The sequence below is a fragment of the Nilaparvata lugens genome, chromosome 11 (assembly GCF_014356525.2).
Source record: "Nilaparvata lugens isolate BPH chromosome 11, ASM1435652v1, whole genome shotgun sequence".
Taxonomy (NCBI): domain Eukaryota; kingdom Metazoa; phylum Arthropoda; class Insecta; order Hemiptera; family Delphacidae; genus Nilaparvata; species Nilaparvata lugens.
In genome coordinates, this window is record NC_052514.1 from 43,912,890 (window position 1) to 43,930,123 (window position 17,234).

Consider the following 17,234-nt stretch of genomic DNA (forward strand, 5'->3'; position numbering starts at 1 on the left):
GAGAGTACCTCTTCGAAACAGTTGTTAGCTGGTAACTAAATTAATAATTTTATCTGGTTGGCATTAAGTTGAGTTGACTTTGTTAGGTTGGCACCAAGTTGAAGATTGAAATGCACTTATCGCAGAAAAATTGATTGGGCACTGTTACTTCAATCGGAGCTATTCCTTATATATATCCCCTATTCCGGGAATATTATATAACTAGCCGTCAGGCTCGCTTCACTCGCCATATCCGTTTAGCCATACGTTTAGTCTGCGGACCCCCGACTGGATCGTCGTAACATATTATAAAAATTCTCAAATGAAAAATGCAAGCGAGCGAAGCGAGCCCGCTGATCTCATTCTTGGACGAACCAGTCGGGGTCCAGGGGGCGGAGCCCCCTGGCTAGACGGATATGGCGAGCGAAGCGAGCCTGACGGCTATTATTTGTATATAGCCTAACTTTAAAGTGAAAAATCTGGTGTGGCGCACTCACACAACTTTCCTTGCCGTTATGAAAATTGATCACCTGACGCTAGTGTTCACGCGCATCTCAAGTCTACTATTCAAAGATTTGAGCCAGCTGGTGACAGGGCAATAACGCTGGAGACACACATGAGGTCTGCTATCTCTTCATAGTGAATGATTTAATAGAATTAACAATAATTTGCAATTTAATAATCACATTTTCTCGAATTTAAAGCTTATTTTCAATTTTAGGTTAAAATGTTACTGAACATTAATTGTAGAGATTTTCATGGTTAATCTACTCCACTTGATTTTTTTTGTTTAAATTGTATCTAAAGCCTGATAATTGGGAATCTAAAATCAAACTTTGCATTGATGGGGCGGAGCTCCTGAAATTTTTACAGATATGGGACTTGTGGCTGTTGATAGAGCTTATCAATGACTATTTTAGGTATGAATTTGATCAAAATCGTTGGAGCCGTTTCCGAGAAAATCACGAAAAACCCTGTTTTTGACAACATTTTCGCCATTTTAGCCGCCATATTGGATTGCATTTGATCGAAATTGTTCGTGTCGGATCCTTATAGTGAAAGGACCTTAAGTTCCAAATTTCAAGTCATTCCGTTAATTGGGAGATGAGATATCGTGTACACAGACGCACATACACACACACACACACACACACATACAGACCAATACACACACACACATACAGACCAATACACAAAAACCACTTTTTTGGACTCAGGGGACCTTGAAACGTATAGAAATTTAGAAATTGGGGTACCTTAATTTTTTTCGGAAAGCAATACTTTTCTTACCTATATGGTAATAGGGCAAGGAAAGTAAAAAACATTCATTCACATTCTTTGGTGTGGCGACGACCGTTTCGTGCTGATGTTGCAAATTCTCAAGCCAAACAGAAACTTGTCTATTATTCGACAAATCACATTGCGCTATACTCTTCTACCTTCCGCAACGTTGCCAGATCGTTTCTTAACAATGTAGAAATATAATAATTAATGAACAAAATCATATTAAAAATATATGTACATTTTCTTTATCGAATATAATTAATAATCTTTTACAAGAACAAACAGTCAATAATACATCAGATACGCCGGTATCAGCTATCCTCTATAGAAGGCAGTGGCAAGACAGAGAATCGACATCGTTGCTCTCCTATCTCTCTCTCCACTGCCATTATAACGTGGACCTCACTATATAGGTTCCTATAATATCTATTATCTATTTCCAATATATGCGATCTAGGTACAGATAGGATTGCAGATCGCTCTGTATCCAAGGCCGAGTCCTAATACCGCTTTCACACTCTTGCCAAGTCGCTTGCCAAGCGGCTCGCTGTATCTATACCGGTACTGGCTGAGTGAAGGAGAGCGCTTGCATAGTAGCCATCCACACTCTCGCGCTCGTTGTCATTTATACGCACTTGGCAAAAGTGTGGAAACGGTTTCATAAAATTTAAATACTAGAGTCCGAGAGATATTACTTTTTACACGGATCTCTCTCAAAGATAGAGAGGCCCGATGCTCTCTCCTTCACTAATCACTGCCACCACCTAACAACAGCATTCTTCCTACTTTCGTGTCAGCATCAAATTGGGGGCAGCTTTCTTACTCCTCTCCACTACTCTGTCCATGCCACAAACTGTGCAAGGAGAAATCGGTTTCCCCTCTTCATGTTGAAATTTATACCTCTCGGTCTATAATATGGTCGCAGATTGCTCTGTGAATGGGCCCAATTGATTTTAATTTTTATGATTAATACTTTTCTATGATTATAGTGTTTTATACAATAAATGAATGAAATTACAATTAGGTGACCAATTCTCTAAATTGTCACCATTGGTTGAATGAGAAGTATATTGAATCAAAGGTCGGAGCCACATGAGGCGTTTTTAGACGAGTCGACAGGGCAGGAATCTCTCTGATTGGCTGATTTGCTTAGCGTTTGAGAATCAGCTGGTAATCAAGCAATAGGAGAGTATCCTGCCATGCCGACTTTTCTGAAAAACTCCTCATGTGGCTTGGCCCCTACCATACTTCGGCCGATGAAAGAAGCGACATGGAAACCAAGAGTTTTGCTCAAATATGTATGTATAAAAATTTACTATTTCCGGTAGAAATATATCAAGAATTTTTTTACTGTATTTCAAAAAATTAAGCTGTATTATAATGCTTGTATATCAATATCGAAAGTATGAATTTTTACGATAGTATCGAAGTTACAATTAGATACATCGATAATACTGATCGGGTTCAAAATATCGATGTATCGAGTTTCTGCCTCGACTCTCGATCGCCATCACATTATTCACATTCACAGAGTAATTTTGAGGTTATGTTGAAGTTTTTCTTCAAAAATAGAGTTGTAAATATTTTTATTTTATTTTAATGTGAAAACTCTTGCTAAGGCTTAGACAAGTTATGCTTGTGTGATAAAATAAGCTGAAATATATTACTACTTAATTACAGAAGTCCACTAATTGAAGAATCATCAAATATGGCTTTGAAAATTTGTTTAAACTCGGTAAGTTAAGCACCGTTTGTCTTTGGATTTTGTGTGTTAGTTTCAGCTTGATGTTCATTACAATAACAATAGCCTTATAATTTTCGGTTTCTAATAACTGATCAAAAGGATGTTATTAATTTATTGATTGTAAGTAATACATCCCAGTAAGTTACGTCTCTTGTTTGGTGCTTACAAAATTCAATAACAAAATTTACAGATTGAACATATCATACTTTGAGGCTCTTATTACATTAGGATACCAGTGGACACCAGAGAATGACTATGTGTCATTGGTGTAAAGCAAGCTATAGTAGCCGGACTGGTAACTCGCGTGATACACCAGCCGGCCGCCAAATCATAGGGTTTACTAAATAAAAACTAATAAGTCTCCGCAAATCGCTAGGTCTCTTAACGTCCCACAGGCAACCCAGTGGTGTCCTAATGTAATACGCTTAGTTTACATTTATCCTGATGTATATTAGTACACCTAGAGTCCGTCCTGATATATATTAGTAGACCTGATGTCCTGGTGTATATTATTACACCTGATGTCCTGGTGTATATTATTACACCTGATGTCCTGGTGTATATTATTACACCTGATGTCCTGGTGTATATTATTACACCTGATGTCCTGGAAAAAGTAATAAAACACCTGATGTCCTGAAAACTTAATGGAGAAAGTAATAAAATTTCAAATTACTGAATTCTTTGACTTACATGGGATAATAGAAGACCACCAATTTGGATTTAAAAAAATAAATGTACTGATGATGCTTTAATCCATTTCTCGAATTCTGTGGCAGATTTGTTAAATAAGGGAAAGAATACACTTGCGGTTTTCCTTGATTTAGCCAAGGCTTTCGATACTGTGGCTCACAACCAACTACTAAATAAACTGGATCGAGCAGGAATCAGAGGTACAACTCTGAGATTGTTCCAGAGCTACCTTGCACATAGGTCACAATTTCTTATTCTTGATGACTGTGTGAGTGATCTGCCTCTCTCCGGTTACGGTCTTCCTCAGGGAACAGTCTTATCACCAATCTTATTCCTTCTTTATGTGAATGAGATGCTCAGATTAGACCTGAATGGAGGTTTGGTATTCTCATTTGCTGACGATACTGTGCTGTTGTTTGGAGAGAGCACCTGGCAGAGAGTCTATGGAGCCGCCTCTAGAGGCATATCCACTCTGAAGAAATGGTTAGATGTTAACTTTCTAAGCTTAAATATTGAAAAAAAAACAAAATATATCGCCTTTTCAAGAAATATTTCTGGACATGAAGAGACAAATTGTAAACTTAAATTGCATTTAAATTGTAATTTATTTGATGATGCTTTCTGTAGATGTCCTGAGATTGAAAGGACTAGTCAAATAAAATATTTGGGCTTTATAATCGAGGAGGGATTCAAGTGGAGAAGGCATATTGAATACCTATGCCATAAACTAAGGTTTGTCTTCTATAATTTTTATAAGTTGAGGTCGATACTTGATTTATCAAAGTTGAGAATGCTTTATTTTGCAATTATTGTACAATCTCTGTTAAATTATGGCTTGGTGGTTTGGGGAGGTACTTATGACACTCTTTTGTTACCACTATTCATTATACAGAAAATGATCATAAAAACCATGTTAAATAAACCCATATTGGTCCCTTCAAAAATTGCATTCAGTGAACTGGGAGTCATGTCAATCCGTCAACTCTATGTGCTTAGCATATTTAAATATTTCAATAAACATAGCAGTTCATTTTCAAGAATCAATGTAACTCATAGAACAAGATACAATCTACATAGATATATTACTTATGATTCTAATTTTACGGTCATTCGTAAGCAGCTGGTATACATCGCTCCAAAGATTGTAAACTGCATACCGAACCAGTTCATCGGTGTACCTATTAAGTTTGTTCCAATAAATATTAAAAACTGGTTACTTCACAACTATTACTTCCATCTTAATATTTTATGAGTTCAACATTTTTTCTGCTTTTAAAACTATTCATTACTGTCAGGATCAATTCACAATTTATAGCATTTATTTCAATTATATTGTTTAATTAAAAAGATTCCATTTTAAATTATTAGTTTAAGATTTAGAAACAGTTAAGTCTCTACTCCTACTGGCGAACAAGTGTTTCACTTATGCCAGTAGTTCTTCACCTCCAGCCGTATTTTTCAGATAGTTGATATAGATATTTAGAATAATAATTATTGTTTTATATTCTGATTGTCACATCTTTGTACTGTTTTCTGTGTTTTGGTGAAATAAATTGAATTGAATTGGTGTATATTATTACACCTGATGTCCTGGTGTATATTAGTTTACCTGGGCCCTGATGTATATTAGTACACCTAGGTTGACTAATAAAGTTTAATTAAAGGTTTCATTTATTTTTACGGTTTCATTGAAGTTTAAGAATCCTGTAAAATAAGGAAAAGGGATTTAAACAATTTCTTTTGTTTTATAGGTTTTTGTATAATAAATGTCTGTTGTAATATTACTAGTCTTCTCAACTCAATAGCTGGTATGTGCAACAGTAGATCATTCCTTAAGGGTGGGCACACACCAGTTAGTCAAGATAAGACTAGTCACGATTAGTCACAATACTTCACATAGTTGCTTATGAAGCAACACACACCGATTAGTCATTGCAATTAAACATGTCTTCATAAGCAACCATGTGAAGTATTGTGACTAAACGTGTCTTGTCTCGTCTTGACTAACTGTTATGTGGCTAGCCTTAAGCAATAGACGGACGGATGGAGAAAAAATGTCTCACCAGGTTTTCGAATTTTGCAACGCACATAGACGTCCGCTTGCATTTGTCCGCTTACGTCTGTCATTTGCTGTATACATTGGTCTTTAGGGCAACGCCTAATGAAGCGTTTTTTCAGCCGTTTTTTTTTACTGGCGGCGAACGATTCGGCAGGGCAGGAAGCTCTCCGATTGGTTGATTATCAGCTGTTTGGGTAAATTGGGTTGGCGTTCGGGAATCGGCTGATAAACAGTCAATCTGAGAGCTTCAGCCGCCAGTGCGAAAACGCTTTATGTGGCTTGGCCCTTAATCTATCATAAACTGAATTAGTAATCATTTAGTGTCCATATATTTCTTAAATGTGTTTTATTCACGTAACAACTAAATAACCAAACCTCTAATCTCGTCTCTCTTTAATTTCAGATCAAAAACTGCACCTCAAAGCTGGTGACGAGGAAATCACTTGTTCAAAATAACCCGATTCATCATAAACTTCTTGTGAATCCGGCTACTAACCTGACTGGCACATCTATTAGACAAGTTTTCACTGACAGGTGGGATCCTCCTTATCTGGAAACTATGAAATCGAAAATTCCACTCCACGATGTGCTGAACATTCAGATAAAAGGATATGATTTTGCACTGGTTGAAAGCTATCAGAGTCTGATTCACAGTATTGCTAACACCATGGGATTGGATGTAGAGGATTGGTGAGTTTATATTTTTTCCTACAGTTACGTTGAAAAGTGGCCATTGCTGCACTGATTACAGAACGCAAAGAATCACTTTTCCGCTCTAGTGCGGGAAAAATTTTTCTGCACTCCAGATTTGCAACATGGCAACGCAAAATACTTAGTAGGTTATATGGAGCAACAGTGCAGCAAAATCAAAATGAAGTTGGTAACAGTGACTGCTGTGGCTGCTATAGTGAGCAGACGTGCAACGAAGCACAACGCGCTAATTATTATTCATTATATATTATAACCAAGGACAACGAGGACTTTAGGATTTTAGGATTAAGGTTTTTATCAATAATAAAATTACACAGAAAAACATTTGATAGATTTCAGGCAATTTTACCCATAATTACCCACTTTTCATATTCAATGGTAACTGTAGGAAAAACTTAATGTGAAATACGTGCGCAAAGTTCCTCTGCTGCACTCAACAAACCATTCCGCCCTCGCCTACGGCTCGGGCGTAAACGTTTCTTTCGGTGCAGCAAACTGACACTTTGCGCACTAGTTGCACAAATAACTATATTTTACAAATATTTGAATTTGTATACGAATTCCATCGTATTTTGCAAATTCTATTCATGATCATTGTGTTTTTTTTAATTTGATCGAAATGATTTATTCTAGAATAACTTCTAAATCAATATCGTAATTATTACATTCGAATAGGTCAAATTTATAAGGGCATTAACCTATGAGTAAGCTACTTGATATTCAGTAAATTATAAATGAGTAAATAATTTATAAAATTTGTGTTTTTTAAAGTTGGGCCACACCAGCCACTCAAGCAAAGATCTTGAGATACAAACCTAGGAGTGCGCTGCCTGAAGCTGAGTACCACCTATCACTTTATGAGCGCAATGTACAGGTAATTTCTCCACTTCAATTACTATTTTTCAAAAAAAAAGTAATTCAGATAATAGAGTAGGCCTACATTGTTTTACTTTCCTTGACCATAGGTAAATTTCTATACGTTTCAAGGTCCCCTGAGTCCAAAAAAGTGGTTTTTGGGTATTGGTCTGTATGTGTGTGTGTGTGTGTGAGTGTATGTGCGTCTGTGTACACGATATCTCATCTCCCAATTAACGGAATGATTTGAAATTTGGAACTTAAGGTCCTTACACTATAAGGATCTGACGCGAACAATTTCGATCAAATGCAATTCAAGATGGCGGCTAAAATGGCGAAAATATTGTCAAAAAACAGGGTTTTTGGCGATTTTCTCGAAAACGGCTCCAACAATTTTTATCAAATTCATACCTAGAATAGTTATTGATAAGCTCTATCAACTGCCACAAGTCCCATATCTGTAAAAATTTCAGGAGCCCCGCCCCATCTATGCAAAGTTTGATTTTAGTATCCCAATTATCAGGCTTCAAATACAATTTAAACAAAAAAAAAATCAAGTGGAAAAGATTGAGCATGAAAATTTCTACAATTAATGTTCAGTAACATTTTCACCTAAAATTGAAAATAAGCTCGAAACTCGAGAAAATGTGATTATTCAATTGCAAACTGTTTGCAACTTTTGATTCTATTAAATCATCCACTATGAAGAGATAGCAGACTTCGTGTGTCTCCAGCGTTATTGTCCTGTCACCAGCTCGCTTGGATCTTTGAATAGTAGTAGACTTGAGATGCGCGTGAACACTGGAGTCAAGGGATCAATTTTCATAACGGCAAGAAAGTTGTGTGAGTGCACCACACTAGATTTTTTGTTATTGTAGCCTACCTCATGCAAAGTTTTTAGTCAGGTCATTCCCTTGTTATCGGATGTGCACGTTGAACTGTGCTGATGTGGTCCCGGCTGATACATATTTGATACTCGATGTCGTCGTCCACGACTGGGTGTACCAGACAGACTGTGTCAAAGTTTTATAAAAAAAATACTCTGAAAAATGTGGCTCCTCGGTCAGTTGCTTAGACCAGTTATAGAATAGACACGTTGGGAAGTCTAGCCTCTGAAGCCAACATCTACTGCCAAATCCTCCCACCTTGACGCCACAACAGTGACGTCACGCATCATATTGAAAACTTTCAGACTTGAAAAACTTTCTTGTGTCAATTGCAGATTCATGGTGTTTTTAGGTTATTTCTAGCTACGGGCAAAAACGATATCTGTTAATTAATTATGTGTTATGTGATATCGGCTTCAAATTTATAATGTGTTTTGAAAATAATAAGGTACGGTAGCCTACAAAACGTATTTATTGTCATGCTGCAATGAGTTCAATAACATCATAACCAAGGATAATATTACAGTTACAACTTACAATATTTATGTGTATAAATTTCAACTTACGCATGAAAAGATATTCCACTTTTTTTCCTAAAAATTTCAGTGCAATTATATGCTGCGCAGGAGATTCATTTTCATAAATAATAATTATATAAATAAATAATAATCTGCTATGGAAAACAAGCTATGTTTAACAACAATGCATTGTTTAACAACAATGTAAGTTAAACACCACAAACACTTACACAACAAACTCAAAAAAGTTTTCTATAATTTCTATACGATGCGTGACATCACTGTTGTGACGTCAAGATGGGTAGATTTGGCAGTAGATGTTGGCTTCATCGACTTTTAGTATGAATATACAATTGGCCGTGTCTATTCTATAACTGGTCTAAGGTCAGTTGAGTCAATCAATAAATTGGTCTTTTAACAATTCAAACACCCCGCTCTCATAGTATACTAATTATTAGAATAGCGGAGTCATCACTCAGTCCACCAAATTGGACTTTTGTACCGGTGAGCTGAGAAAGTGATGACCGTGCATAGGTGAAACTGGAGGGAGAACGTTCCAAGGCGCGCTAGAGGAAGGTTGTGCGTGAGATAGTGAGATGTAGTTTTTAGTAATGTGATTAAGGAGTGATTATGTTTAGAGAGAGAGAGAGTATAGATGTTTGTTATGGGATTTTTTCAATAGAGTGAAATTGTTTTGGTGAATTTGCGTATTCATTTAATAATATTATCCTTTAAAAGTAACAGGGCCCAGGACCCTAAAAACCTGGTGGTGGCAGCGCTACTGGAGAGCACCGTCATGCTCGCCACGCAGCCACAGTCTATTGATCAATTTCTGTCTGACGAGAGAGCAGAATTTTGTGTGAGGCGCATTTTACCTCATTGGCAGTCTGTTATGACATTTTATTGCATCTGATGGGAAGCCTCTCTGTGTACTAGCCAGCCTGCTGCAAGGAACCTCAAGATCTGTAGCATGGCGAGTGTTGCAGGTGTAAATCTCATCTCTTCTCACCAGCCTTTTATTATTTATTATTTTTTATTGCATCCCAAACATCCGAATAATCAGACTGGGGATAAGTCAAAAAGAGCAACCTAAAGGAGGTTCTCAACACATATCATAATACATTAAAATACTGTAATTATACAATAGTCACATGAAATATTAATAAATATATATATACAGTATATATAAAAACGCAGTTAGTCAAGATTACCTATGTACAAGGACCTGGGAAGAATCAAAGACAAGGAACAATAATATATGACTCCTGCAGAAACTCATCCACAGAATAGTATGGCCTATCAAGCAACAGCCTCTTTAACATTCCTCTGAATCTTCGTAAGTCCGCCATGTCTCTAATATCCTGAGGTAATCTATTATATATTTTTGGGCCCATATATTGCGGATATTTTTCAAACATGGCGGTTCTATGAGCAGCCACTGATAGGGAGGCTGAGTGCCTTGTATTGTAACTGTGGATTTCATTATTGCGGGTGAAGTTTGGTAGGTTTTTGTGAACGTATGAACAGATCTCCAAGATATACAGTGACGGCAGTGTAAGTATCCTGCTACTCAGGAATAGTTCTCGACAGGGATATTGGGGGGGCTTACCAAAAATAACTCTTAATGCTTTTTTCTGAGATCTAAATACTTGGATGAAGAATTTTGATCTTCCCCAAAGGGTTATGCCATACTTAAGGAAAGGAAAAAGATAACCGTAATATACCACCATTAGGGCTTTGAAGCTCAATGTGTTTTTGAGCACTCGCAGAGAGAAAATAGCGAGTTAACCCTGGAGCATATTTTTTGAGTGTGTACTGACCAGTCCAATCTACTATCTAGTGCTACTCCTAGAAGATCAACAGCAACGCTCTGCTGGGGTACACTCAAATCGGCCAACTCATTAAAGTTTCTGGCTGCAAAATGGGGGGGTTGGAAGGTAATGAACTTGGTCTTACTTGAGTTCATAGACAGACCATTTGCAGCAAACCATTTCTTGATATTCAGTAGCTTTTCCTGTGTTTGGGTGACTACAGCTCTCAAACTTGAATTAGTGATAATAGATGATGTGTCATCGGCATACTGAATAAGTGGCTTAGTAGAGCCTTCACAGATTATCTCAGACATTGATCAAGGAGGACAGGATGTACTGGCTGTGGATGGATCTTCAGTTCTTTGAAGATCGGCCTACAATGGTCCCTATGACCCGCAAAAATAATCATCCTGATTGCCTTCTTTTGCAGCAGTAACACATCTTGACTAGGAGGTGCATGTCCCCACAACATAACATACATTTGAGTCGTGACGGTTCAATAGTTATTTGTGCAACTAGTGCGCAAAGTGACAGTTTGCTGCACCGAAAGAAACGTTTACGCCCGAGCCGTAGGCGAGGGCGGAATGGTTTCTTGAGTGCAGCAGAGGAACTTTGCGCACGTATTTCACATTAAGTTTTTCCTACAATTACCATTGAATATGAAAAGTGGGTAATTATGGGTAAAATTGCCTGAAATCCATCAAATGTTTTTCTGTGTAATTTTATTATTGATAAAACCCCTAATTTATTGTCAAATTGAATAAAAATGTTGTCCTTGGTTATAATATCTACTTAATAATTAGCGCGTTGTGCTTCGTTGCAGCTCTGCTCACTATAGCAGCCACAGCAGTCACTGTTACCAACTTCATTTTGATTTTGCTGCACTGTTGCTCCATATAACCTACTAAGTATTTTGCGTTGCCATGTTGCAAATCTGGAGTGCAGAAAAATTTTTCCCGCACTAGAGCGGAAAAGTGATTCTTTGCGTTCTGTAATCAGTGCAGCAATGGCCACTTTTCAACGTAACTGTAGGAAAATATATATTCAGGCTGGGTGGAACTTCTGCCCACCAATAAAAGCCATACGATTAGTATGCCAACAACATTTCCTATGAATCATTGAGATCTGCACAGAGGACATAAATTTCCATAGAATTTCTGCTGAAGAGTGCTGAAATCAATATTATAAACAGGAAACAGAATTTCTTCTCAGAGAACAGAACTTTTCATAATAACGTGGACCTCACTATTGATATAATTTATTGAAACGATGTAATAGAGAAGTACTTACAAATAAAAGTTTACCAGAAGTTTTTTAACCAGATCACTCCCGTCTTATCGGATGGGCACGTTAAACTGTCGGTCCCTGCTGAAGTTTGACAGTCGTAAGGCCCATTGACGGCTTAAATTATATATTCAGGCAGTGAGAGCTTCCCGCAAGGGAGTCCCCACCATCAAAAGCCATACGAATCTTACAAATTTGTAGTTCACAGAAGATATTGGAATAATATTATGAAATGAATGAATTGTTTGTTGGCAGATAGTCGATGTGCCGTCGACTACATTTGCACTGTACCTGGAAATAATGGAGGCGGCTCTCCCTCAAGGTGTGACCTTGACAGTTGTCCCCCACACAGATGATCACGACGAAGTGAGGTATGTGCCAGACTACGAACTTGACGAACTAAAAACTCAGCTCAACGTGCTCATTGAGTCCAGAAAGAAGTAGATCGTATGTCGTCGTCGTAACTTGTCATCGTTTGTCACAGGTTGACAGGTTTGTCTGTTGCTTTTCTAGAGTATGTAAGTTGGTGTTTATAAAACATGTTGTTTATAAGTGATTCATGTTTTAATGATTTTGTTCAAATCCTTTGAGTGATTTATATATGTAAATGATTACAGACCATTCTATGAGTGGTTTATATGTAAGTGATTACAGACCATTCTATGAGTGGTTTATATGTAAGTGATTACAGACGATTCTAGGAGTGGTTTATATGTAAGTAATTACAGACGATTCTAGGAGTGGTTTATATGTAAGTAATTACAGACCATTCTATGAGTGGTTTATATGTAAGTGATTACAGACGATTCTAGGAGTGGTTTATATGTAAGTAATTACAGGCCATTCTACTCTGTGGAAGAATATCTATAGAATGACGAACACGACGCGACAGCGTTCCCAGTGGGATAAAATCAAGTATCAAGTAAGACTTTTTAGGAGAAAGAGGCTTTTCAAACATGATGAACCTTAGGACTCAGGGCTCTGAGCACTCAAAATAGACAATGCATCTCTTAAAGACCGAAACATACAAGATTTTTTTTAGATGAATCGGCTCTGCAAGACAGGACAGGAAGCTCTTCGATTGACTGATTCCCGATACGCCAATTCAATCAAAGAGCTTCCTGTCCTCTCGTGCCGATTTGTCTGACAAAAACGCCTCGTATGTTACGTCCCTTATCCTTCCCCACTACAGAATTCCATTCAAATCAATCATTTAGGGCCGGTTTCCGAGCTCGGGATCTATAAGTTCTGGACTTACAGAGTCCAGGACTGAAATAAGCTCTCGGGTCTAAATTGACTTTCTGAGTCACGATTTTATCTTCTAAACTCCGGAGTTTATCAAGTTCTCGACTTATTTGAGTCCAGCACTTTAACGCATTAAACGTGAGGGAAATTCACAATATTTTGCTGTTGTATTGTTGGCATTATAGCAAAATGGAAACAGCTGATTACAGCGGGACAATTCAAATGAGCATGCTCTCCAAACTATATTGTAAAAATACGTTTCGATTTCTTTGTAGGCTTATTCAAAGCAAAACCTTTGAAAGGTGAATGAATAAACATTATTTCATTTTACGTTATGCTATTATTGATCATTGATCCTAACCAGTGATTTTGGAATAAAAATTTCATTAGGCTATTGAGTTTGAAAACGTATTGTTTAAGTCTAGAACTTGAATTTAAACCCTACCCCAGTCGAGGGTTTAAAATCACGCTGTTTTAAGTCCTGGACCTGACGATTTTTGATAAATCCTTGACTCAGAAAGAGGCGAGAATCTAATTCAAGTCCTGGACTTATAAGCCTTTCACTCAGAAAGCAAAATTAAAAACGCCAGGGTCTAACATGATCTCTAAACTCCAGAGTCTATTTAAGTCCTCAACTACGTTAACGCTCTGACTCGGAAAGCCAATTTTCTGACTCCAGATTTTAAAGCCAGTTAAAGTCTATAACTTAGCTAAATCCCGAGCTCGGAAACCGGCCCTTAGAATAACACAACTTCTAGAAAAGTAACACAGCCTTGAGCCCATAAAGGTTCCAATTCTAATTTATAAAATCTGGTGTGGTACACTCACACAACTTTCCTTGCTCATATTTGAAACTACGATCAGACTTCTGTATATGTGTATATATAATTGTTTTCAGAGTACTTTTTCCTTTGTGTAAATTGTGAAATTCGATTATTTCTTTTAGTCGTAATTTTTCTAAAGTCGTCAATAAAGCTGTTCTACAAATGAAATATCTCGACTATGTGTTCTTTTTATGAACTGCGCTACTTACACGAGAAGGAGGTTACTAAGTCCATTTCTCAAGGATGGGGTGGACCCCCCATCAGTTTCCCAGAACGGAGACTCATGCCAGTTGATAGAGCTGATAAATAACTATACAGGGTATGAATTTGAAAAAAAACGGTCAAGTTATTTTTGAGAAAATCGTGAAAAACCTTTTTTTAGTAAATATCCGCCATTTTTCTCAAGAATATAACGGAGCTCCTGCAGTTTCCCTAGAAATGAGACTCATGTCAGTTGATAGGGCTTGAAAATAGCTATCCATGGTATAAATTTGAAGAAAATTGTTAGAGCCGTTTTCGAGAAAACCGTGAAAAACATGGTTTTTTAGTAATTATCCGCCATTTTGAATTCAATTTTATTGAATTTCTTATTGTCGGATCCTCATGGTATAAGGACCTTAAGTTTAAAATTTCAAGTCAATCGGTTGATTAGGAATGGAGTTATCGTGTTCACAGACATACACACACATACACACACACACACACAGACCAACACCCAAAAATCATGTTTTTGGACTCAGGGGACCTTGAAACGTATAGAAAACTTGAAATTAGGGTACCTTAATTTTTTTTGGAAAGCAATACTTTCCTTACCTATGGTAGTAGGGCAAGGAAAGTAAAAACAGTTGAAATATAGCTAGGTTATGTCACTTTCCCATTTTGAGTTATACTCCAACTCCATAGGAGAGCAATGGCTCGTAATACTCATGTTAAGGATCCCAGTATCTAGCAATAAAACCCTTGAGATTTTTGACAGGGCTAAGGCTGTTGAGCTTGAACGCTTCAAAAGAGTCAGCATGACATGACCATGATTCCGTGATCCAAGGCGACTCCCAAGAAATTGTGGCATTAGAGGGAAGATGCTCGTTATAGTGAGGTCCACGTTATAATGGCAGTATTTGATTAACATTGGTGTTGCTATCCTTGTCTATCATTCGACAAAGCAGATAGCACTACCCTTTTCTAGCAACGCAAAGTTGCCTGATCGTCTTTCCACGATGTATAAACATAATTGACAAAATATTTAATCTCAAATTATGAAAATTTATCATTAAATTATGAAAAGTATATTTCTTGACGAATTTATTATTTCTAACAAGCAGAACGAATAGTTACCATCTCAACAGATATATCTGTATCAGCTATCCTCTATAGAAGACAGAGAAATCAGCATCGCTGTTCTCCTGTCTTTCTCCACTACCATTAAGAAACCTCATGGACCTTACTATAGTCCTATTATCGTGACTGAACAATAGCAGCAGATAAACATCTTTATAAATAGTTATTTGTGCAACTAGTGCGCAAAGTGACAGTTTGCTGCACCGAAAGAAACGTTTACGCCCGAGCCGTAGGCGAGGGCGGAATGGTTTCTTGGGTGCAGCAGAGGAACTTTGCGCACGTATTTCACATTAAGTTTTTCCTACAGTTACCATTGAATATGAAAAGTGGGTAATTATGGGTGAAATTGCCTGAAATGCATCAAATGTTTTTCTGTGTAATTTTATTATTGATAAAAACCTTAATTTATTGTCAAATTGAATAAAAATGTTGTCCTTGGTTATAATATATAATACTAATAATTAGCGCGTTGTGCTTCGTTGCACCTCTGCTCACTATAGCAGCCACAGCAGTCACTGTTACCAACTTCATTTTGATTTTGCTGCACTGTTGCTCCATATAACCTACTAAGTATTTTGCGTTGCCATGTTGCAAATCTGGATTGCAGAAAAATTTTTCCCGCACTAGAGCGGAAAAGTGATTCTTTGCGTTCTGCAATCAGTGCAGCAATGGCCACTTTTCAACGTAACTGTAGGAAAAGTATATTTCTTGACGAATTTATTATTTCTAACAAGCAGAACGAATAGTTACCATCTCAACAGATATATCTGTATCAGCTATCCTCTATAGAAGACAGTGGTAAGACAGAGAAATCAGCATCGCTGTTCTCCTGTCTTTCTCCACTACCATTAAGAAACCTCATGCACCTTACTATAGTCCTAATATCGTGACTGAACAATAGCAGCAGATAAACATCTTTATAAAAAAATATTTCTCCGAGCTGAGATAATTATTTTTCCTACAGTTACGTTGAAAAGTGGCCATTGCTGCACTGATTACAGAACGCAAAGAATCACTTTTCCGCTCTAGTGCGGGAATAGTATATTTCGCACCTAGGGCCGAAAATGGGACTTTTCTGGCTCGAAATCGGCTTTCAAGTCCGAGGCCGTAGGCCGAGGACTAGAAAAGATTGAGAGCCGGAAAAACATTTTTGCCCATGGTGAGAACGTTATTTTTCGCCACACAGGAAAATAAACAATATATATATGAGAATAATTGTCTATTATAAGCACTTCCGAAAGCAAAAGTGGAAGGTCATAGCTCTAGCAAATCTGAGGTAATCTGAATATCAAGAAATTGTCCAAGTATTTTTATTTTTTATTCTGATTTGTCTAAATAACCTAAAAGATTATGTTCAATTATGTAAGAGGTTGAGTTTATACTTTTTATTCTTCCAAATGACAATAAGATTATATTATTATAAATGTTTTGATTATTGAATGATAAACACAAAGAATGAAAAGTTTTTGATCAGCTGTTTTAGCACACTTGAAATTTGGCCAATCTGAATGTCAACGGAAGTTTAGGTTAGAAGTTCTATCCTACTCTGAAAATAGAATTATTTGAATAGTTTATAATATATATCTTATCTGTATTTTATTCATCCAAATAAAATGATAGTATATTATTACAGAATACTTTATTGAATTCTAAAAGCATAAAATGATTCCGTTTATCCACCATGTTCCATGATAAACGCTGTACTAGGAGGTTTGAGGTTAGATTCTATTATACTCTGAAAATTGAATTTGAATAGTTTATAATATCTCATTATTTGTATTTCATTCATCCAAATAAAATGATAGTATCTTATTGCAAAAACTTTATTTAATTCTAGAAGCATAAACTGATTCCGTTTCATAAACTATTTTGTAAACACGTTCACATCAAATTAGAATCAGCTGACTTCAAGGTTATTTTACAGCCCTAGGGCCGTAAAAATTTTACCGGCCTGGTCAGAAAACAATCACTTTCGGCCTCCATATGACACACGTAAACCAGC

General features: G+C 36.9%; 1 protein-coding gene across 1 annotated transcript; it reads left to right on the forward strand.

Moving 5' to 3' along the window:
- The first annotated feature begins 2,750 nt into the window (after positions 1 to 2,750).
- Positions 2,751 to 12,381, forward strand: LOC111055371 (39S ribosomal protein L48, mitochondrial). The gene is made up of 4 exons (XM_022342558.2): positions 2,751 to 2,998; positions 6,163 to 6,449; positions 7,242 to 7,344; positions 12,081 to 12,381. Exons 1-4 carry the CDS (start codon positions 2,972 to 2,974, stop codon positions 12,267 to 12,269), a joined length of 606 nt encoding a protein of 201 aa, XP_022198250.2. The 5' UTR covers positions 2,751 to 2,971; the 3' UTR covers positions 12,270 to 12,381.
- The last annotated feature ends 4,853 nt before the right edge of the window (positions 12,382 to 17,234 follow it).

Bases quoted from the DNA above. Each gene is read 5' to 3' on its own strand.
- LOC111055371 (XM_022342558.2), top strand. From the start codon at position 2,972: ATGGCTTTGAAAATTTGTTTAAACTCG. The intron at 6,450-7,241 runs GTGAGTTTATAT...TGTTTTTTAAAG, and splicing joins GGATTGGATGTAGAGGATTG to TTGGGCCACACCAGCCACTC. The intron at 7,345-12,080 runs GTAATTTCTCCA...GTTTGTTGGCAG, and splicing joins TTTATGAGCGCAATGTACAG to ATAGTCGATGTGCCGTCGAC.